This window comes from Scyliorhinus torazame, chromosome 1, assembly GCF_047496885.1.
Source record: "Scyliorhinus torazame isolate Kashiwa2021f chromosome 1, sScyTor2.1, whole genome shotgun sequence".
NCBI lineage: Eukaryota > Metazoa > Chordata > Chondrichthyes > Carcharhiniformes > Scyliorhinidae > Scyliorhinus > Scyliorhinus torazame.
Genome location: NC_092707.1, coordinates 147809687 through 147834365, shown reverse-complemented (window position 1 = coordinate 147834365; position 24679 = coordinate 147809687). Strand labels below are relative to the sequence as shown.

The window sequence follows — 24679 nt, the reverse complement described above, 5'->3', positions numbered from 1 at the left end:
AATTGCTTTTCTCTTCATCTGCGTGAGGAGGGTGCAGTTTCCAATCCGAGTTGGGTGGTTTAGGAGAGGTTCTCCTCGTTCTACCAGGAGGGAGGAAAATCGGCCCTCCTTCCCAAGGTGTCCTATTTTTGGGTGTCGTGACAATTCTTCTTCTCATCGGTGATGAGGTCTCCCCGACTGGGGCTGCTGTAATTATCGTTTTTCTTCTTAGTGTAAGTGGGGGCGGTACATTGCCCTGAATATGGTTGTTGGGGACATGCAGATTCGGCTGGGGTGTGCCGGAGGTCCTGGGGGTATCATTTCTTCTGTGTCGGGATATGCTGGGCCAGGCCAGGTCAAATTCTGTGGCTAATATCCTGTACTCCCTGGGGGCTTGGGACATCGTTTCTCGAAGGCACTTGCCAGGAACATCCTGGGGGGTTTAGTATGCTTGTTTGGTGCACGTGGGCCTAGGATGAGGAGTTCTCCACCCTGGGTGGTGGGACGCTTTCTTAGAATCATAGAATTTACAGTGCAGAAGGAGGCCATTCGGCCCATCAAGGCTGCATTGGCCCTTGGAAAGAGCACCCTACCTAAGCCCACACTTCTACCCTATCCTAGTAACTCAGCAACCCCACCTAACCTTTTTGGACACTTAAGGGCAATTTATATGGCCAATCCACCTAACCCGCACATCTTTGCTGTGGGAGGAAACCCACACAGATATGGGGAGAAAGTGAAAACACGGCACAGTGACCCAAGCTGGGAATCAAACCTGGGACCCTGGAGCTGTGAAGCAACTGTGCTAACCACTTAGCTACCGTGCCTCCCCCATGTTTGAATGAGCAGTCTGTTCTCTTCATTAGTAAGTGCGCGACGTGCGCCAGGGAAATATGGAGCCTGGGTTGGGCCCTGATCTCTAGCTATACTGAAGGCCTGATCATAATCCGAACATGCCAATGACAGTCCGCTCTGCACAAATGTTTCAAATTATCTTGGTTCTGTACCTGAATTGTGTGGTATATTTGTAATTCCCGTTAGAATTGGGACTTTTGCGTATTTTCTTTGTTTTTCTTGCAAGAGTGGGTACGAAGAGTCCGGGCTTAGCTCCTCCATGATTATGGATGGGTCTGGTACCCGAGGAGTGGAGGTTGCCATATGTCGTTGGTACCTTTGGTGCTGCTGGAGTTGAGGGAGATGTACATTGGTGCGTGCCCAAACCTGGCTCAGAAGATTCATCCTAAATTCTCATGATAATTGCGAGCTGATGCTGTTTGGGAAGATGTGCACCATTTTACAGTGTTTTCATGGCCTGATCCGGTTTCTCCCTTGGTCTTGAGTGGGGCTGTAGAGGTATCTAGTCCTGTCTAATGATTGCATCGAGCCAATTATAATGTTGTTCTCCTGTCCCTCTCTATATTCATGTACGTTGAGTGTTTTTTCCCCTTCCCTATGGCAATTTGTTTTCTGGGTTTTGTCATTTTGTTGCGTTGTTTGCTAAAACGTAAAACTAACAACAAATGTTTCTTTAAATCGTCACTGCTCACCGAGATCAAACCTGACCACAGTTCCATAGCTCAGTAGATGAATGCATCACGTGGTGTAGTACTGAGCCAAAGGCCAGCGTGTCCTGCCTTCAGTGCTCAGAATGTGCAGAGTGACAACGTTAGGAGAGGCAAAATGGCCACAGCTCCACCTTGATTACTAAAAGCAATTCTATTTGTGTCGTGGCTGAAACCAAAATCAGGTCTGCCCTCCATAGCTAAAAAGCCAGCCAATACACAAAGAATTATCATTTGGGTGAGGAGCTACTGTGGTCCATGGAGTTGTGCCTGGACAAGAGAAATGAAAAATTAGGTGAGGGGGAACTTTTTGGCCACCACTCAGGATATAAAGCTGTATTCGATTGTAATATGGTTCAAGACTAACTTTTTCCTCTTCTACTCCAAAATCACCAGACCGTTCACTTTCAAGTTCAATGGTAAAAACATCACTTGCTGCAAGATCTGAAAGGGCCTCAGACATCGAACCTCAAAATCCCCAGCAAGGGGATATTGCCTCAATCGTCTGCCAGCTTGAATTATTGGTGTAAAACTGCCATGGGACAGAACAATAAATGTCCAACAGCTTATTGGTCCACAGCATAATTTACATACATGCAGATTTGTTAAAAGAACCTTTGAAGGGCAGCACGGTGGCACACTGGTTAGCACTGCTGTCTCACGGCACCAAGGTCCCAGGTTTGATCCCAGCTCTGGGTCACTGTTCAGTCCATGTGAAGTTTGCACATTCTCCCCGTGTTTGCGTGGGTTTCGTCCCCACAACACAAAAATGTGCAGGGTAGGTGGATTGGCCACACTAAAATTGCTCCTTAATTGGAAAAAATTAATTGGATACTCTAAATTTATTTTACAAAAGAACCTTTGCTACAACACAAAATGCTCAATATCATTTTGATAGAGAAGTCGTTTTCTGATAGAAGCAGAAGTGACAGAAAAGTAATTTGCACTTCACCGATTAATGCACCAAGACATTTTTCCAAACAGTAGAACTGAGAAAATAAATACCAAGCTCAATGTAACAGGAAGCCAGGGCCCCGACAAAGCATAACACACAAACAGGACACCAGGGCCCTGACACAGCGTAATACATACGAACAGGAAGCAAGGCTCTGAAGGGAGTCACTAGAATAGTAACAGGAAACAGGCCCTCAACACTGAATATCAATGTACAGGCAATTACAAGCAAACACCCAGCTCAGAAGGTAGAAGGTAGAGAGCAGTGTGAAACCACGGTGTATATATAGGCCAACGGCAAAGCAAAATTTGATTAACTTGTCCCATCTAGCCAGACAGAAGTTGCATCCATTGAAATATTCCCAAGGCTGGGGAATTCCCTGCATCATCAGCCTTAGGTTTATGTCCGTTTATTCAAGCATTTGCCAAAAAACAGCAGCACTCTCTGCCCTGAGATACAAGGAATGTACAAATAAACCGGATATGCACAAGGGACTGACACATCATATAGTGAATTCAGAATTACCAATGTCACATTTCTCCATACAGCAGGCATTTGCAGAAGAGCACCGTAATTATAGGACACAAATCCTTAAAATAAAATCTACAAGTCAACATATTTACACACCAGGACCCAGCAATGCCAATTATGGAAAATGTACACTTCCAACATTTAGCAAAACATGTGAAAGCTCTCAGCTAGTTATCTCACACCTACAGTTTGCACATTCCAACTAGTGCTGTACCTGCAAATCACTAGTCAGCAAATAGTTTTCACCTCACCAAACATGCCAAACCATTTTTCCCACGGAGAGACGTTTTTCTTCCATTTGCAAATTCAGCAACATTTACTGAAGCAAGATTGCAAAACCAAATAGTTCAGCCCCATCTCCAAAAGTATACAAATTCAAGAATGGAGCATAAGATGGAAGACAGAGTAGAACTCTTTGCACAAGTGTCATATTAGCTCAGCATAGGCAGTAGCAAGAATCTCAAGAACTCCAAGATTAGGGTGGCACAGTGGTTAGCACTGCTGCCTCACAGCACCGAGGACCCATGTCCGATCCCAACCCCACGTCACTGTTTGTGTGGAGTTTGCAGATTATCCCCGTGTCTGCATGGGTTGCATTCCCACAAACCAAAGATGTGGAGGATAAGCGGATTGGCCATGCTAAATTGCCCCTTAATTGGGGAAAAATATAACTCCAAGGTTAAGAATTTTAAGTGCATGAACAGCACAATACAAACACAAACTCTAAACTCTCCCTTTGTACACGTGCCTGGGAGATGACAACTGAAGCATACCATCCACAAACAGTAACAGAATCTATTTTGATTGAGAGGCTTGGCCTGTAATACAGGAAAAACTCTGCCTTGCAATTATGGCCAAGCAGGTGGTCTAAAAACACACTGTCCAGTGATGCAGTTCTCCACATACATTGGACTATTCAAGTACCATGTGTTTGGAAACATCTGCTGAGCCATTGAGAAAAGTCAGTACCATCGACCCGTTATCCCATTCCTAAAGCGGACGATCAGTTTGGGAGTTTGAAGGCACAGGTAATGTCAGCAGGATGTGGAGTGAAAATTCAAGAAACTGTTTTACAATAAGGCATTCCAATTTGGTCAGTTTCTTCACATAACCAGTTGCAAAATAAACAACAACTGCAGAGAAAAATGCCTTCAAAACCTACAAATTGCATACCTGTGCCTGACAAGACCACTGGTGAGGGCCAGCAGAAGATCGCTGAATCCTGATCCCAAGATTACAGAACAGAGTCAGTGGAGAATCACTGCATCAAGCAACTCAAATTGAAAGCCTTTTGGGTTAATTGGGTTTCTTGTCAATTAGTAAAAGCCACAAAAAAGAATCCTACAATCACAGTCACAGACACAAACTCCCATCAAATACAGAACATGACATAATTGGGGTTGGAAGGTCATATCATGGTCAAGTATGAGGCTCGGTGAGGAGAACTGGCATTGTGCTATGTTCCCTTTGAGAATGCAGAGCATAATACAATTTCTTCTCATTCAACACAAAAAGTGCTGCAGAAGTCGCAACTGCCATATTGGTGCATTCAGGGCTGCAGCCATGGGGAATGCAAACCTCTGCAAATATGTTCCTATCAATTGAAATAAAATAGTAGTTTTGTTCTGATCACCACAGTCCCACCTGTACTTTCAACTTTTGACCACACCATCCTCCTCCATCTCTCTTCAGTTTGTCCAGCTGGACACAAGGCCATAAGACACAGGATCAGAATTAGGCCATTTGACCCATCAAGTCTTCTCCGCCATTCATTCATGGCTGATATGTTTCTCATCCCCTTTATCCCATCTTCTCCCATAAACCCTGATCCCCTTATTAACCAAGAACCTATCTATCACTGTCTCAAAGACACTCAGTGATTTGGCCTCCACAGCCTTCTGCGGCAAAAGAGTTCCACAGATTCACCACCCTCTGGCAGAAGAAATTTCTCCTCATCTCAGTTTTAAAGGATCGTCCCTTCAGTCTGAGACTGTGCCCTTGAGTTCTAGTCTCTCCTACCAGTGGAAACATCCTCCCCCACATCCACTCTATTTGGGCCTCTCAGTATCCTGTACGTTTCAATAAGATCCCCCCTCATCCTTCTAAACTTCAACGAGTACAGAATAGAACTCTTTGCACAAGTGTCATATTAGCTCAGCATAGGCAGTAGCAAGAATCTCAAGAACTCCAAGAATAGGGTGGCACGGTGGCGCAGTGGTTAGCACTGCTGCCTCACAGCACCGAGGACCCACGTTCGATCCCAACCCCACGTCACTGTTTGTGTGGAGTTTACAGATTATCCCCGTGTGAGTACAGACCCAGAGTATTCAATTCTTGGCTCCATTTCTACCTATCCAGTCTCAGCCAAAGAATTTCCTGCAATGGCATTTCTTCCTGCATTTACAAAGTCAAATCAAACCTACCTGAGGATCAATCCCTCTCCTATTTTACATCCACACACCTCTTTAATCCATCACCTGAAAACACATCGGGGCTCCCTATTTATTTCTTAAATTATTAATTTGCTGGACTTCAGCATTTTTGGGGAGACCAGCATTTATTACCCATCTATATTTGCTCCTTCCATCACCGATGCTCTCACCACCAGCCGCAAATCCAGTATTGCAGCCAGGTCTTCCAGAACTCCACCAACTCAGTCAGTCACGGTGCTACCCAACCATTCTTCACTGGACATCGATGTCCCACATTGAAGTACCACTGACATGTCAAATGAGACAGGAGAATACCAGGGATCGGTGATGGAGGAGTATATGACGTTGCCGGATAGGCAAAGCTCTGCGAGTAGGTCTCTGTCAAGTTGCTGCTCGACTACTGTGAGATAGCTATCCCAAATTTGGTACTAGCCCTCAGACATTAAGTGAGGAGGACTTTGCAGGATGTACCTTTATTTTGCCTCAATCCAATGCCTAGTCTTTGAGTGTCTTCCAGTTTCGTGTGATTTAATAAGACCATTTTTGAGGAGAGTTAAGAGTCAACCACTTTATTTTGTGTATGAAGTCACATATAAACCAGACATGGTAAGAACAGCATAATCTTTGGTCTCCATCAATAACTCCATCACTCTACTTCGCCATTATCCAAGGCTGAATCGGATCATATTGCAGTCTCAGCTTCGTATCGGGCCATGATCAGAGCTTCCAACCTCATTCCTTACAATTACCAAAATGTCTACTATTTTGAAGAACAGGGGAGCTTGCTTTGGGCACATTGGCTGCCATGCCTCCATCATTACAGTCACTGCACTTCAAGTATACTTCACTGGAGGTAAGGTATTAGAGATTTCTGGTGGCCATTTAAAGAGTTCTATAAATTTGAGTCTTTTTTTAAACTCCACCTCCATAACATTACCCATTAAACCCTTCAACATCTCAGCTTGTCTGCAACAGAAACCCTCATCCAAGCTTGTGTTATCTCCAGTCATGACTGTTCCAACAATCTCTTGGCTGGCTTCCATCTTCCATAAGTTTGATCTCTTCAAAATTCTGCTGCCCGTATCTTAATTCATGCAAAGTCCTTTCATCCACTATCCATGTTCAATGATCTACATGGATCCCCCCAGTCCACAATGCTTTGATTTTAAAAATTACATGCATGTGTAAAATTCTTTGGTACGGACTTTGCCGTACCTCACCTTTGACCTCCAGCCCACAACACGCAGAAGTCTACATTCCTTCAGTTCTGGTTTCGTTCCCTGCTTCTTTTGCCCCACTGGTGGCTCTGTCTTTAGCTATCTGAGCTCCAAGTTCTGGAATTCCTTCCTAAACTTCTAACTGTCCATACCTCTCTAGCCTCTGTTATGATATTGCTTAAAACCCACATTATCACCTACGATTTTGATCACCTCTCCTGACTTCTCCTCTGGCTAGGTGGCAATTTTTGTCTGATTGCGTGGAGTACCTTTGGGCATTTGGTCAAATTAAATGTCATTTGGCCAAATTAAAGGTACAACATAAGTGCAAGTTTATCTTGTTCAATCAAAAGATTTTACACAGGAGGCCATGCAGCATGGAACCCTGTACCTTTTGTGAAAAAGATCACCACTTAAATTAATTCTACTATCCTTTCCCCAGATCCGGTAGAAAGTTTCTCCCGATTGACCTAAACAAAACCCCTCAAAAGTTTGGACATTATTGCAACCACAGCCTAACTAATGGTGTGTACAAGGTTAGCATTATCTCTAATTTTTATTCTTGCTCCTTTATGCAATTTAAAATTCTAATTTTTTTTTTTAAAAACAGCTTTATGAAGTGGTCCTACTGCTTTTAAAGATTTGAGTACCTGAACCGCAAATCTCTCTGGTCTTTCACTCCTTTCAAAGTTTACTACTTTACCATGTTTGATTTCATACACTGAAACACAGAACTAAATAATAACCATTAAATTTAAACTGTACGCACAATAGTCACATCTCACATTACAGTAGTCATACTGTGATTGGACTCCAAGCAGGTATTGCGGTTTTTAAAAATTGCGGTTTTTAAAAATTGGAAGATCAAAACCCATTTGAAGCACTGTCAACTAACCAAACACATTTTCTTTAGAAATTATTACAAAATTATTCATGAAATATTATAACACAAAAATACAGAACCGCAGTTACAGAATAATTCATATTACACATGGGATACAGTATAAATTATAATAGACTATTCCCATTAGTTAAATGTCTTGGGGTAGAAATACTGTGCAGCCTCCTGCCAATTCAAACCAGCAGAATTGGCCATTTGTGCCATTCTTGAGGGTTCTGTCCATTACAAGGCTATGACAGGAGATAAATAGAGCATTCATTAGTGTAAAATAGTCAACTTCAGCCATTATAAATTCCTACATCCACATTCAGAATGGAATTTGCCAATGTAAACTTATCACATTGTAATTCCTTTCAGCCAGTGGAAAGGCTGAAGAATCAACATTAGCAGGGTGACTATAATTTCATCATGACCAGCTTCCATAGACTGGTTATATAGACATTATAAATGTGACCAGAGTAACTTGTAATGGAAATATAACAAAAGGATGAAATGTATGACCTGAAATAAGAATCAATTCCTGTATATGCTCCGGTACGACTTTCCCCACCCTCTAACTCCACTTCACTGGAAATCTACATTGGGTCTTGGCTCCCTCCCAGTCTTATCCCAAACCTTGCAACAAACCTGAACAGTAAATTGAGAGGTTGAAAGAGGTGACAGAAAAGAAAAAGCAGCTTCCAATCTGGTTTATTGCGGTAACTTCTGCCATTTCCCCATCCCTCATAAAAGCATCTTGCACAGATCTATTAAATCTAAGCAGGTGCAAAGCAGCAACAAGGTGGACACTCACCGGCAGGCTAGATGGGCGTCCCTGCTGCATGAGAGTCAACTCCTCCTGGTTTGGTTTGTTGGAAGTCAACCCCTGCGGCGCCTGAGTGGCAAATGCTTCCTGAGACAATTCCTGCTATAAAATAGATAGATAAATTAGCGTTCATAAGCATTCTGGGACTGTACAAGAAATCAGAATTGACTGCTAATGATCACAACTGGCCCAATTGTTAATTAACAAGTCAGTTAACTGCATGACGTTTAGGAGTAAAAGACATGGGGATGTCCAAGAGCAGAAAACTTCACTGCTTTCCTGATTAACGGCTATTTTCACGGCTAGTCAGAAAACCTATGGTTTGTCTTATGGTTGTGTTTGCAAATATAAGCTGGTTACGATTTTCAGCTGCATGGTTGAGCGAGGGACAGTGGCGCTGTTCTAATTGGCCTTTATGGGTGTTAAAAAGCCAGGACTCCAGATATGGATACCACCTCAAAAACAGCAGGAACAGGCAGGAATGGGATCTCTCAACAAAAAGTCAACACTGCACCAGCGAGAACCAGAGTCTCATTAATTGTGGAAATGTATTCCATCAGCCTACCAACTGTTCAAACTTTTTCAATACCATCTGTGTAAAGCTGCAGATTTTGATATATCTTATGCTATCCGAAACATGGTCCTTGACTGCTTGTTTTCGACCACTTAGCATATCCCAACAGATAATGGAAGAGCATGTCACTAAGTTACAACCACTACCAATCCAAACGGCTGCAATTTAAATTAAAAATGGCACGATTGAGTCTTTCTGAGGGTGGCACGGTGGCGCAGTGGTTAGCACAGCTGCCTACTGCGCTGAGGACCCGGGTTCAATCCCAGCCCTGGGTCACTGACCGTGTGGAGTTTGCACATTCTTCCTGTGCCTGTGTGGGTTTCACCCCCACAACCCAAAGATGTGCAGGTTAGGTGGATTGGCCACACCAAATTGCCCTTAATTGGAAAAAAATAATTGGGTACTCTAAAAAAAAATTTTTTTTTTTTATTTTTTTAAATGAAGTCTCAGCCCAAATTAGTGTCCAGCAGCTGTACATCACAGTGTAGCAGCAAGGTTGGAGATGGATGTTGAAGGCATCACAGTAACAATGCTTTCTGAAAAATTAGGTGACAGAAAAGCACTTTTCTTTAAGGCCTAGTATAAAATATACCTGCTGTACTGGGAACCGTTGCTGTTGAGGGTAGGAAGGCTGCTGCTGGTTGTAATATGGTGTCTGGCCTTGCTGACAGTAACTGGCTGCACCCTGCTGGTTGTATGGAGGCATCTGTGCAGGGGGAAAGAACACACTTTAAAAATGTGACCTCCAAAATATTCCTCAAGTTCACTCACAGAAAGGAAATGGAAAGTGAGGTCCAAAAATCTACGGAAGAAAAAGATAACTGGATTTGACTTCAAGAAGCAGAACCTAGGCAACACATTATTCCAATCCTGCTATCGGCTAAACAGCATCTGAAACATTTTCAGAGTTACAGGCATCATGTGGCAAACCATTACTCCCAGCTGGGCACAGAGGATTGTCACGGGAAAGTATGCAGCTGCAAGCAGCACGTAGTATTGGGAACATGCAGTGGAGCCGATCAGGATTCACTTTCAATGCCGGAAACCGCTCGATACACATCCAATGTTACAAAGCGCCACTCATTAGGCACAACAGGGCACTCGTGACTTTGAATAAAGAACTGCTAATTTTAGGATACTGTAGGTTTTTTTGTTGCAAAATCAGTCTGTGGAAACTGGAACAATCAGACAGATAGCAGGCCAAGAGTCTCTTATGGTTGCACTTGTCATTTTCCCATTTTTCCCTTTGAATATTTGCCTCCGTTGTTGTGGCATTTACCCAGCAACTTTTCAGATACACTTTCCATTTACAGAATTTGTGCTAACAACCTTGATAGTTTATATTTACAGTATAATTTCAATAAACACCCTCCAGTGCCTCCAAGCAGAAAGGGAGAGTATAGGGAGAGGGAGTGAGAGCGAAAGAAGGAGGGAGCACTCTCTGCCAGAGAAAAATCAATTAAAAAATCAGAGTGATGTCACAGGACAACAGGTAGGTGATTGTTTGGTGAGTATGAAGGCATTTTCTTTCGAAACTGAGGCAGTGGTTTAAACTTGGGCCAGGAAACTATCCAACATTGTTAAATGTATAGCTTAACTAGCTAAACAAATTAATAAAACTACCAATTAATAAAGGCAATCAGCTGAATAAATAAAGGCTAGTCTAAAAGATTTCAGAGGTAGCAGTGTGTCTGTACTGCAGAATGAGTGGGAGATGATGTTGTCTTGAGCAAATCCAGCTGCAGGTGTCTCGAATCAGTTCAGCCGTCATTTTTTAAGAAATGTTTTTATTGGTTTTACAATTATTTACAGTGACATTTGTTCTGGATAACACACAATAGAAAACAAAGTAATGGGAATCTACAAAATGGGTACACAAATGGAAATATTGACAGACAAACCTTTGTACATTCGTGCAAATGGACCCATGTACAGGAATGGGGGCCCGTTTCTGAGCCCCCGGGAATTGATTGGCACAATCGGCCTTGCGTACTTCGGGTTTGCTGCACCCCCCATCTCACTCTCTACATTGTCCAGTTCGGTCCACCCTCCCTCCTTGCTTAATGGTTGCAGGACACAAACAGGCCTTGGAACAGGCTGGTGGATAACCTCCACACATTCCCCAAGTGGCCAATTTTATTTTTTTCTAATTTGAGAAACTCTGTCCTGTCGGACAGCCAGTCTGCGGCCTTGGGTGGTGCTGCTGCTGCTCGCCAGCCGAGCAGGAGTCTTCGGCGGACGATCAGGGAGACGGAGACTAGGGTGCCTGCCCCTCTCCCCATAAAGAGCATTGGCTGCTCCGAAATCCCGAAGCCTGCCACTAGCAGTCATGGCCCCACCCTCACAACCTTGAACATCACTTTGAAAAAGGCTGCCCAGTAACGGATGCGCCTGGGGCAAACCCAAAACACGTGGGCGTGGTTGGCCGGGCCTCCCTGGCACCGTTCACACTTGTCCTCCACCTCTGGGAAGAACCTGCTCATTTGAGTTCTGGTTAGGTGCAGCCTGTACACCACCTTTAGTTAAGTAATGCTCAGCCCAGCACACGAAGTGAAGTTTGCCCTGTGCAGTGCTTCAATCCAGAGTCCTCCCCCAATCTCCACGCCCAAGTCCTCCCACTCATCGTCCGGTGGTGACCGTACCTCCTCTAGTAGCAGTCTGTACATGTCCGCACAGTTCCCGTCCCCTATTACGCCTGCAGTCAGAAGTCTGTCCAGGTAGGGAGTGTAGTGGTTGGTGGGGGAACGTTGCAGTTTCGTTTCGGAGTAAGTTCCATATTTGTACGCATCATAGCCCGGCGAGGAGAGCTTTGTCCAGCCTTCATGACGGGTGAGGGTGGGGGGCCTCAGGCCCAGCCAGTCTCCAACCTCACATCCACTAGTGTGGAGCATGGTCGGAGGTGACTATTGCAGAGTATTCTGCCCCAGCACACCTGGAAGCACTGATTTTCCCAATACAAATAAATAAATCCAGGTGTAGAAATTGTGGACCTTGGTGAAGGAGAACTCCTTCTTCCTCAGGTGTGTGAGCCCTGTCTAGGTCGGGGATTTCTGTCATGGTCTTTTTGATAAAGTCTGTGTCGTGTTTTCTTGATGTCAGGTCAATACTTCTCCCCCATGTGTCTCTTGGAGAAAGACTATGTCAACCCTCATGGTTTTCAGGTGGGCTGAAGACATTGGATCTTTTCACCTGGCCATTAAGTCCTTTGATGTTCCAGGTGACTATCCTGATGGGGGTTTCAGACCCACTGCCCACCCCAACCTTCCTGCGGGGTCAGCCATTCTCACCATGTGGACATGCCCCTACACTCCAGGGTTTCCCTTTTGTTTGGGGGCCATCCAAGATGGCCATTGACTCCCGGCATGATGAAATTGTGTTCTCTATTTTTGTAGGTCACCCAAAGTCTTGCTGGGTACAGCATTCCGAAGCATACGTGCTCCTGAATAAAGCTGCCTTGGCTCCATTGAACTCGGTCTGGCCCTTGGCCAGGTCAGCCCGTGTATTGATAAATACAAATTATATGCCCTTCCCACTTGCAGGACCGTGTGTTCCTTGCCCAGTTCAAGATCCATTCCTTGTCCCGGAATCGGTGGAGCTTGGCAATAATCGCCCATGGAAGGCAAAAAAGTTTGAAATTAAATTATCAAGGAGCACAAAATAGTAACATCAATTGCAGGCTCATCAATAAAAAAAATGGGAATAGAATCATTGGTGGATGGGCAGGATAATACCAGTTAATAATAAAGAGATGGCAGACATATTAACTAATTATTTTGCTTCAATATTTACCAGTGAGGGGGACCACATGATGCAGGCGCGGGAATAGCAGCTTTTCCACGGGCTCTGCCGCCACTCACTTTATAATCAGTCGTTTATCTTGTTTTCCCAGCACATGCTCGCCTAATCCGTAAGCTAATAATTGGTAGTGTGTCCCTGGAAGACTTTTGGGTAAGTACTGGAGAGAAATTGACAGAAAACACAAAGAAATTCAGCGACAAAAGGGTGCAGTTTTTAGACGGGGTGGAGCCGCCTTTTTAATACAGCGACTTGATCCTCAAGTGGTCACTCTCTTGTCCAGGCGCTCGCTGAGGCGTTGAATATGATAACTGCAAATATTATCATAGAGTCATAGATCAGAGAATCAAGGTTGTTGATGGAAAATTTGAGTACTCAAGAGAGGCCAAGCTGCAGAATACGAATAAGAGGCTTGATGAAATGGAGGAAAGAATCCTGAACATCGAAAATGTTGCTTGCTCAGCTGAAGCTCGTATTCAATCCTTGGAATACCACCTTTGTGGCATGTCAAAAATCCTGGAAGATTTGGAAAACCGAGGCGGGAGAAAGAATATCCGGGTCATCGGTCTGCCAGAAGGATGGGAAGGCAAGGCTCCGTTCTTTGAGAACTGGTTGCCACATTTTCTCAAGTTGGATGTGAAGGCTGGATGTTTAAGTTAGAAAGGGTGCATCATATCCTGTCTTCGGGGCTAAAGGACATCAACGCCCCAGGCCTATAATCATTCACTGCCACATTTTTAAAGATCGCAGCGTGTCGCAGAGACAGCGAGGTGTGGTGGGATCTGGCTCCATGAGGGAGCAAGCATTTCCTTTTCCCGAGACTTTTCGGCAGTGACTCAGCTGAATCGTCAAGGCTTCGACAAAGTTCAAATACAACCCAGGCAGCTGGAAAGAATTATGCTATGCATTATCCTGCAACCCGGAAAGTGATATCTGACTACTCAGTCAAGCTAGTCGATAATCCGACTAGTGCCTTGTCCTTCATTAAGTCCAAAGGGCAGGGAGTTGGACTGATATTCTGCAGCTCGGAAAATTTGAAATCCGGACTTTCTCCCTGTCATGGTGTTATTTGCCTGATTTCATTGTCATATACCCTTCGTAATGGGAGGTGTTAACATTTGAGCTCTGTAATTAATGTATTTTTCTTGTCCTCAAGTGTTCCAGGGATTTTTATTATTTATTATTCAGGGTAGCTGTGTCGCGTGATAATTATCCATCGTCTTTTCTTATCATATCCTTTCTTTAATCACGTCAAACCCGAGTGGCGCCGTTGCCGGGAGGTGGATGGAGAGTGCAGGTCTTCATGAATGGGTTCATAGTGTGGGAGGGACATTTAGCTTGTTGGCTTTTTTCTTCTCCTCCTCGTTGAGGAGGTTATCATCTGACAGTACGGCTGTAGGGTTAGCTCTTCAGGTCCTCACCTTTGTTGTGTAATCTCCTCTTAGAACTATTGTGGTCATGATCCCTGTGTTACGTTGGGGTGTCCATGTTGTTGCCTATATCCTGCACTGTTACAGACAGATCTTTCATCAGAGAGAAAAACATATTGCGTATATTCTGGTGTTGCTCGAGGAGGGTGGGGTATTGTGCTGCACACCCGAATGTGGCTCGAAAATCTCTTTTTCTGGTGGTCTATGCAATGGTGACAACTAATTTTAAACTTTACTCTTGGAACGTAAAGGGAATTCATCATCCTATCAAAAGGAAAAAGATCCTTTCTTTTCTTAAGGAGAAAATCAACAGCCATTTTTACAGGAGATTCACCTGGATGACAAGGAGTACTTAAATGAGCTTGGGTGGGGCTTTTTTTCTTTTTTGCTTCCTTCTCAACGAGCAGCAGTTTTGGTCAACAAGAACAGCCCCTTCAAGATGGAGAATTGTGTAACGGATAAGGGAGGTAGGCATATGATTTTCATGGGGTTGGTACATGGAGAAATTGTCTCAATAATGAATGTACATGGCCCACCAAATTACTCCCGGGAGTTTATCACTAAGGCTTTTTTAGAATTTCGCAGAGTTCGCCTCTGCTAACTCTTCTGTGGGTGGAGATGTTAATTGTCATTTGAACCTCTTGATGCACAAGTTCCTGGCTACTAGAAATCCCACCCAACCTGCAGGCTTGAGTGCTGGCTTTAGCATGTGAGGAAGTAAGATATCTGGATGTGTGAAGGATCTTGCAACCTAGAGATGTGGATTTTTCTTCTTTTTTTTTCCTCAGCCCCTCATCAATACCACAATAGATTTGACTACTTTTGTGTGTCTAGAACTATCCTACATTTAGTGTTCTATGGAAAGCACTGTAATCTCTGACCATGATCTCGCCATCTTCCTGGAATTTCAAATCAACATTCAGAAGTGGGATTGACCGATAGGAGACAGCCCCAGTAGGAGACAGCCCCGGTCCAGGTCATGGCAGTTTAACACCTGTCTGCTTAGGATAAAGCCTTTATTACATATTTTAAGGAGTGGATTTTTTGACTCTGTCAATTCCCCTTCTGTCACTCCTTCAACTTTGTGGGAAACTGCAAGGCCTATGCTCTTGGGTTGGTTATTTTCTCATACAAATTTAGAGTACACAATTCATTTTTTCCAATTAAGGGGAAATTTAGAGTGGCCAATCTACCTAACCTGCACATCTTTGGGTTGTGGGGACGAATGTGCAAACTCCACATGGACAGTGACCCAAAGCCAGAATCGCACCGTGAGGCAGCAGTGCCAACCACTGTGCCACCGCGCTGCCTAAGGGTTGGTTATTTCTTACACAACTAACAAGGCCGAGAATGCCGGAGAGCCAACATCAGTTGGAGGTTTGCTTGGCTGAGGTAAATTAGAACAGGAGGGTTCCTGTCAAGCAATTGCTGAAAAGGGTCAACGTAGCTAGGGTGGCTCCTGATTCTTTACAGGCCGAGACATCCACGGTTCGCGAAGCAAAAACTGTATGAGTTCAGGAATAAGCCACGTAAATATTGTCCTTTTTGACTAATGGGCAGATTTTAGGGCTCGCCCTCCATGCGGAAGTAGAGTGAGGGGGGTATTAATAAAAACTGAGGAGGTTCACAGGGCATTTCTATGCTGATTTATATAAATCTGGTGATGTGGTAGCACAATGAGGATCAGGACTATCCCCTCGTGCTCCTATCTCTAAAAATGAACTAGCTGTGGCCTGTAAGGAGTTTCAGCTAGGGAAGGCACTGGTGTTTTGGGGCGAGTTTTATAGGGAGTTTAGGGATCTATTAATGGAGCCATTGTTGTGTACCGTCACTCCTTTAAGGCAGGTCTGCTGCCACTGACGCTTCAAGAGGCAAACATCTCCCTGATTTTGAAGACGGGCAAGGACCCAGAGGAATGTGCCTCCTATACGCCAATCTCACTTATGAATGTTTATTTCAAATTGCTGTCTGAGTATTGGCAAAGCAGTTAGAGGGAGATTTATCGATGATTGTCCAGGAGGATCAGAAGGGTAGGTTTTCCAGTAATGTTAACCGGTGATGATCCAGGCTTACCAGAAGTGGGCATCAGATGGGCTGATGATCTCCTTGGACGCAGAGAAAGCCTTCAATCGGGTGGAGTGGAATTATCTGATGTACACAGAGATTTGGGTTGGATGAGGAATATATTAAATGGGTTCAGGGGCTGTACCATAGACCATTGGCGTCAGTGTGCAGGAATAGTTTTAAGTCCGAGAACTTTGGATTGCAGACAGGGGTGTCCCCTGTCCCCCTTGCTGTTTCCATTGGCCATATAGCCGCTGGTGGAGGCTATTGGCAGGACCCCTTGGTATCAGGGCGAGGTTGTGAGGAGAGGCAGCATAAGATTATGTTTTATGTGGATGATTTGCTTGTTTATGTTGAAGTCGGTTGTCTCAGATCCCACTATGATTGGTGTGATGGCTAGGTTCCTTTTCTGGTTATAAGGTCGGAGGCAGGGCGATATGGTGGCGCAGTGGTTAGCACTGCTGCCTCGGCGCTGAAGACCCGGGTTCCATCCTGGTCCCGGGTCATGTCCATGTGGAGTTTGCACATTCACCCAGTGTCTCCGTGGGTCTCACCCCCACAACCCAAAGATGTGCAGGGTAGGTGGATTGGCCACATTAAATTGTCCCTTAATTGAGGAAAAAAGAATTGGTGACTTTACTTTTTTTTTTAAATAAGATCGGAGGCTATGCCAGGTTGAGGTGCCAACCCACCACCAAATTTTAAATTTCCTTTTAGGTGATCCCGTTGGGATTTAAGTACCTGGCTGTTACAATTACCTCTTCTTTTAGGCAGTTGAATGGGGCTAACCTTCCTCAGTTGATTGCTTCCATTAGGGTGGTATTTGACCCATTGGTCTGCCCTGCCAATCTCTCAGCTGAGTGGGATTGGCTTGATTAAACTGAATGTGTTGCCGAGATGCTATGCCCTTGCAGATGTTGCCAATCTTTTTGTCAGCTAGAGTCTTAAAGGAGATTAATGGAATGATCAATTTGTTTATTTGGAATAAGAAGAATCCTCATTTAAATTTCGCCACGCTGCAGCTCCCAGGTTCCAAAGTGGGTTTGGGTGTCCCGAATTAGGCTATATCAACTGGCCTATCACATTAGATTTATACGGGATTGGGTTAGGAAGGACCCTGCCTCCATTTGACTCAATATTGAAGCAGATCAGTTGGTTTACCCTTTGCAGGTCTTGTTACTTTATGGGGACAATAAGACAGGTTCCATTAGATACAAAAATCTTATTGTTAACACTCTTAGAACGTGGAGAGTGGTCCGCCAACTAGAAGGGAGATCTAAACTGACTTCCGCTCTTTCTCCCATCCAGGGCAGCCGGCCTTCCCACCAGGTTTTGTGGACCATGGATTTGATACTTGGCGCGATAGAGGCATTTGTAGGCTGGGAGATATGTTCAGTAATGCCACCTGGTCATCCTTTCAGCAGCTATGCCAGCGATATGACATCCCAGCTCATTTTTGAGTATCTGCAACTAAGACACTTTATCCTGAATAACACAATGCTGCGTCTTAACTCCTATATTTCCCCAGTGGGAAAAAAATCCTGTTTTCTGTGGAGCCTAAACGTGATTATCAAGTTCAATGATACCTCATGTTCTCGATCCGGTGTTAGTACATTGGGCACCTTGCAGTCTTGGGGAAAAGACTTGTCAATTAATATCGAGGAGGAGACATGGGGTAATACATGGGATTATGCCAATAAAATTTTGGTTTACAATAGACTGAAGTTCAGGATACTGCACCGCTTGCATATCGCAGCTAGTCGGAGAGGCAGGTTTGATCCTGCTACATCCCTGATGTGCCTGGTAGTTAAGGGTGATTATATACACTGCACATGGACCTGTGTTAAGATTCAATCCTATTCATCTGGTGTAGTTAGGGAGTTTGAGAGGATATGTCAGAGCCTTAGAGCTTAATCCTTTGTTCCTAATTCTGGGTCTTCTCTTCTGGGACAATTACTGGCGTTAATGAAAACAGGCTGGACAACATCCTAACTTTTGCAACTTGTAAAAATATCTTCTGCTCCTGGATCAGCAACATGTATCCTTCAATTCAAAACTGGCACAAATTAGTCATGGAACGTATCCCTATGGAATTCTTGATGTCTGTGATCCATTCCGTAAAACGTGGGACCCCCATCTCAAATTTATAGGATCCACCTTTCTGACCTACTCCTGTTGGATTTCCCTTGAGCAGTATTGTAAGTCTTGTTCTTGCAATACATAAAGGCCTGGGATGATATCCGATCTTATTTATAAGGCTATTTCCTTTTCCTTCCCCTAATTGCTGTATTTTCTGATTGATCCAGTATTAAAGCTGGATGCACTACCTCAGTCTGTTGTTCCAAAATCAACCTGTCGTGTTTGTTTGTATATTTGCAATAATTCACTGCATCTGTTGTGCATTTTTTCTTTCTTATTTTGTAAAAAAAAAAGTTTTTAACCTAATAAAAAATATATTCAAATATTTTCCAGTGAGATAGAAACGGTAGACATATCACTGAGATGAGCAATAAGTGCATTTAGTATTAAAAACAGGAATGCACTGAATAAATTAAACAAACTCAAGAGAATAAAGCCCCTGGTCGGGATGAATTAAATTCATACACGTTAACAGATTCTAGAGAAGAGGCAGCAGAGGCATTTTTACTAAATATTTAATTGTTTGTTACAAAAGGATGTTGTACAAGAGGACTGGCAGACAACTAATAAATTCCTACATTTAAGGGGGACAGAACAAGTCCAGGGAATTATGTACTAGTCAGCTTATCAGTATTAGAAAAAATATGGTATCTCTCTTGAGGGAATAGAAGAACATCTAGAACAGAGAAATATAATAAAGAATAATCAACACGGGTTTCAAATGGGAACGTTTTGCTTGATCAACCTTTCTGAATTTTTAAAAAAGGTAACAAAGGGAGTAGACAATGGTGATGCACTAAATGTATTTACCTGGATTTTCTAAAGGCCTTTCATAAGGGCAGAGTATGTGGAGTCAGGGGATGAGTGGCTGAACATGTCCGCTCACTGAACAACTTCTTCAACATGTCTCATTTCCTCCAAACCAAAGGCGTGGCCATGGGTACCCGCATGGGTCCCAGTTTTGTCCGTCTCTCCTTATATAGGGTATGTGGAACATTCCTTGTTTCAGTCCTAGCACGGCCCCACCCCACAACTCTTTTATCAGTACATCGAGGACCGTTTCGGTGCTGCTTCATTTTCCTGTCCGGACCTGGAAAAATATATTAATTTTGCTTCCAATTTCCACCCTTCTATCACCTACACATGGTCCATCTCTGACACTTCCCTTCCTTGACCTTTCTATTTCAATTAGTGACTGTCCACTAATATCCATTACAAACCCACTGACTCCCACAGCTACCCCAACTACAGGACACCATCCCATTCTCCCAGTTTCTTTGTCTCCGTCGCATCTGTTCCGATTATGTCACTTTCCAAAACGGTGCTGCTGACATGTCTTCATTCTTCCTTAATCGTGGTTTCCCACCCACTGTGAGCGACAGGGACCTCAGCCGTGTCCGACCCATCTCACACACCTTCGCACTCACCCCGCTCCTCACTCCCAGAACCAGGATAGGGTCCCCTTTGTCCTCACTTTTCACCCCACCAGCCTCCGCATTCAAAGAATCATCCTCCGCCAGTTCCGTCAACTCCAGTATGATTCCACCACCAAACACATCTTCCCCTCACTACCCTTCAGCATTTCGCAAGGATTGTTCCCTCCGAGACACCCTGGTCCACTCCTCCATCACCCCCAACACCTCACTTTCTTCCCACGGCACCTTCCCAATCGCAGAAAGTGGAGCTCCTGCTCCTTTACCTCCTTCCCGCTCACCATCTCAGGCCCGAAACACTCCTTTCAAGTGAGTCAGCCCTTCACGTGCACCTCCTTCAATCTGGTCTACTGTATTTGCTTCTCCCAATGCAGTCTACTCTATATTGGAGAGACTAAACGCAGGCTGGGTGACCACTTCGCAGTTCGTCCGCAAGCAGGATCCAGACCTTTCTGTCACTTGCCATTTCAACACACCATCCTGCTCTCACGTCCATTTTCAACCATGGCCTGCTGCAATGTTCCAGTGAAGCCCAGTTCAAACGGAGGCAACAGCACCTCATCTGCCGATTAGGCCTTCCGGACTTAACACTGAGTTTAACAGTTCTTCAGACTGTGAACTCTCTCCTCCACCCTATCTTTATTTTGATTCATTTATTTTCATTTTTTCCATCAATCTATTTTTCCCTCACCAGTGTCCCCCTCCCCTTAGGACTATGGCTTCACAGCTCCAGGGTCCCAGGTTCGATTCCCGGCTTGGGTTACTGTCTGTGCGGAGTCTGCACGTTCTCCCAGTGTGTGCGTGGGTTTCCTCCGGGTGCTCCGGTTTCCTCCCACAGCCCAAAGATGTGCAGGTTAGGTGGATTGGCCATGATAAATTGCCCTTATTGTCCAAAATTGCCCTTAGTGTTGCGTGGGGTTACTGGGTTATGGGGATAGGATGGAGGTGTGGGCTTGGGTAGGATGCTCTTTCCAAGAGCCGGTGCAGACTCGATGGGCCGAATGGCCTCCTTCTGCTCTGTAAATTCTATGATTGACAAAGAGTCATCCAGACTCAAAACATTAGCTCCTGTTTCTCTCCACAGATGCTGTCAGACCTGCTGAGATTGTCCAGTATTTTCTGTTTTTGTATTATAAATTACAGGAAGATAATGGGGAGGGAATTACCACAGCAATGCAATCCAAAACACCATCCCTCAAAAGAGTAACATTTAGTGTTTTCTGAAAGGATATCTGAAGCATGTTGAACAAAAATGAACCTCAAAAGGGGCATACTTGTAATTGCCAAGCACCACACAGACAACCAGCTCTCGATATAGTTGCCAATAATAGATATAAACCCAGTGTCTTTCATGAGTACTATAGCTTTAGTCTACTAACACCAGATTAATATTTTACATACATGTTCAAATCACCAAGGATTCATCACATGGGTGGTTCAGGACTGAATGAAATCCAAACATGTTCAATGCAACCATAGAGGTTTACAGTACAGCAGGAGGCCATCATGACTATGTTGATTCTCTTCTTGTGCAAACCAAAACACATCCTAGTACCCTGTAAGCTCCCTCCAGGACCCTGTATTTTCATCAGCATCAAATATTTATACACTTCATATTAAAAAATGAAATGGCCTCTGCCTCAAACACTCCCTGTGGCAAAGCGTTTCACACTCTATAAAATAAAGTTCTCCTAATCTCAAGTTCAGTGATCGTCACAGATTTCCATATTAATTTAATTGAAACCACTATTAAATCTCTTCTACATCTCAAATCTTTCTTCCTATTATTTCCCAACTGTGGGATCATCCTGGTGAATCGACACGGTTTACGATCACTGCTTTCTACAACATGTATTCCTTTACACACATTCAAGATCTCCATTTAGAAATCCCAGAACGTTGCTTGCATTTTATGGCTTTAACTATCTGTTTTTGAGGAATATGTATTGGAGGCCTTTCTCATCCTCCACACCCTACAACATACTCATTTAGTGCTTGTGGTTGGGATTTAGTCTTCTCAATGTGTGACTGAAGGAAATTGAAGTCCGCCCAATAATGTAGAACAGCCAAGCAGCCTCACAGCACAGAGGTATTGGAAGATCAATGGAGATCGGCCTCATTTTAGTGCAAGACAAAATACCTAGGGCGCGATCTACCGGCTGAGTTGCGCCTGAATGGGGGCATAGCCTGTAGAGGCTGGGGTATCCCTCTTCCGGAATCTACATGGCTCGCCATGCTTCGCAAGATCTCATTAGATCACAATCTGAATCCTGCCCATTAAGGGCGGGTTCAGTATTTGGCAAGCTGCATGTTAGAGTGAGACAGTTAGTCTCACTCTAAAATGCATTTCACCTGATCTATCGAGGTCCTAGGATCTAACCCCTTTGCCTCGGAGACCTCAGGCGAGCGCTGTTGAGTGCTGGTCCCCACAAACAGGGTCCTGGCGGAACAGTACTTGGAGCAGTGTCCCAGGATATCAGAGGCCCCCAGGTGGATGCCCTCTGGGCAGAGTGGCACCTTGACACTGCTGGTGCCACCTGGGGTACCCTGGAACCCCAGAAGTGCCCAGGTGACACTGCCACCGTGCCAGCCTGTCATTTTCCAGAGCCTGGGTTGAGACCCCAGAGTTGCCCTGCCCATGGACTGAGTTGGGGGTGAGGGTCGTCGAGAGATCAGGATGCCATTTTAAAATGGCATCCCGATCTACCCCTGCACTAAGGAGTTCTGGCGAGCAGAGCTCGTCAGTGCAGGAAACTGGACTAAACGAGGCCTCGGTGGGGCATTTCCCGCTGAGGACCCGGACTGCAACAGAGTTCCGTTAAATGGCGGAGTGTTTCTCGGCGTTGTGAGCATAGGGAAACACTCAGCTAAACGCACTCAACATGGGACTCTGTTGCAATCTGATTAGATCAAGCCCCTATTCTTTGGAAATGAAATGAGAAAGGTTGATAATGGAGGTCAAGGGGAACATCTAGGGATCAGCAATCAAAGGGTGCTAAAGGTAGACAAGTCTCCTGACCCTGATGGAATGCATCCCAGAGTGCTAAAAGAGATGGCTAGGGAAATTGCAAATGAACTAGTGATAATTTACCAAAATTCACTAGACTCTGGGGTGGTCCCAGCGGCTTGGAAAATAGCAAACGTGACACCACTGTTTAAAAAAGGAGGTAGGCAGAAAGCGGGTAATTATAGGCCAGTGAGCTTAACTTCGGTAGTAGGGAAGATGCTGGAATCTATCATCAAGGAACAAATAGCAAGGCATCTGGATGGAAATTGTCCCATTGGGCAGATGCAGCATGGGTTCATAAAGGGCAGGTCATGCCTAACTAATTTAGTGGAATTTTTTGAGGACATTAACAGTGCGGTAGATAACGGGGAGCCAATGGATGTGGTATATCTGGATTTCCAGAAAGCCTTTGACAAGGTGCAACACAAAAGGTTGCTGCATAAGATAAAGATGCATGGCATTAAGGGGAAAGTAGTAGCATGGATAGAGGATTGGTTAATTAATAGAAAGCAAAGAGTGGGGATTAATGGCTGTTTCTCTGGTTGGCAATCAGTAGCTAGTGGTGTCCCTCAGGGATCAGTGTTGGGCCCACAATTGTTCACAATTTACATAGATGATTTGGAGTTGGGGACCAAGGGCAATGTGTCCAAGTTTGCAGATGACACTAAGATGAGTGGGAAAGCAAAAAGTGCAGAGGATACCGGAAGTCTGCAGAGGGATTTGGATAGGTTAAGTGAATGGGCTAGGGTCTGGCAGATGGAATACAATGTTGACACATGTGAGGTTATCCATTTTTGGTAGGAATAACAGCAAAAAGGGATTATTATTGAAATGATAAATTAAAACATGCTGCTGTGCAGAGAGACCTGGGTGTGCTAGTGCATGAGTCGCAAAAAGTTGGTTTACAGGTGCAACAGGTGATTAAGAAGGCGAATGGAATTTTGTCCTTCATTGCTAGAGGGATGGAGTTTAAGACTAGGGAGGTTATGCTGCAATTGTATAAGGTGTTAGTGAGGCCACACCTGGAGTATTGCGTTCAGTTTTGGTCTCCTTACCTGAGAAAGGACATACTGGCGCTGGCGGGTGTGCAGAGTAGATTCACTAGGTTATTCCCAGAGCTGAAGGGGTTGGATTACGAGGCGAGGTTGAGAAGACTGGGACTGTTGGAATTTAGAAGGATATGGGGGGATCTTATAGAAACATATAAAATTATGAAGGGGATAGGATAGATGCGGGCAGGTTGTTTCCACTGGCGGGTGAAAGCATAGCCTCAAAATAAGGGGAAGTAGATTTAGGACTGAGTTTAGGAGGGACTTCTTCACCCAAAGGGTTGTGAATCTATGGAATTCCTTGCCCAGTGAAGCATTTGAGGCTCCTTCATTAAATGTTTCTAAGATAACGATAGATAGTTTTTTGAAAAATAAAGGGATTGAGGGTTATGGTGTTCCGGCCGGAAAGTGGAGCTGAGTCCACAACAGATCAGCCATGATCCCATTGAGTGGCGGAGCAGGCTCGAGGGGCCAGATGGCCTACTCCTTCTCCTAGTTCTTATGTAAAATACAAGTTCAGAGAAAACTGAGAAAAGGGAAGAAATGCAGGGAAAAAGGAAATCTCTTTTTTAAAGTTAACATTTCACGTCAATGATCTGTCATCAACAAACTATCTTGAAGGTTGATCATTTATCTGAAACCTTAACTTTGTTCTCTCCTCACAGATGCTGCCTAATTGCTGAGTTTTGTTTTTGTTTCAAAATTCTACTAGAAAGAGTGCTGGGAGCAGAATCCAGTCAGTTTTTAAAGTGGGTAAATAATTGAAATATAAAAAATTAGAAAGTTTTAGGAAAGGAAGTGATGCA

General features: G+C 44.3%; 1 protein-coding gene across 6 annotated transcripts in view; it reads right to left on the bottom strand.

Annotated features, from left to right (window-relative positions):
• Window positions 1-24679, bottom strand: part of LOC140414552 (AT-rich interactive domain-containing protein 1A-like) — a 251459-nt gene that overhangs the window by 158678 nt on the left and 68102 nt on the right. For 5 of the 6 annotated variants that reach the window (XM_072500985.1, XM_072500986.1, XM_072500988.1 and 2 more), the window contains exons 3-4: window positions 9549-9662; window positions 8371-8484 (exon numbers count right to left, since the gene is read on the bottom strand). In XM_072500985.1, the coding sequence (XP_072357086.1) occupies window positions 8371-8484; window positions 9549-9662 (228 nt within the window). The remainder of the gene's footprint in view (window positions 1-8370; window positions 8485-9548; window positions 9663-24679) is intronic. The other variant, XM_072500987.1, reaches the window with a different exon arrangement.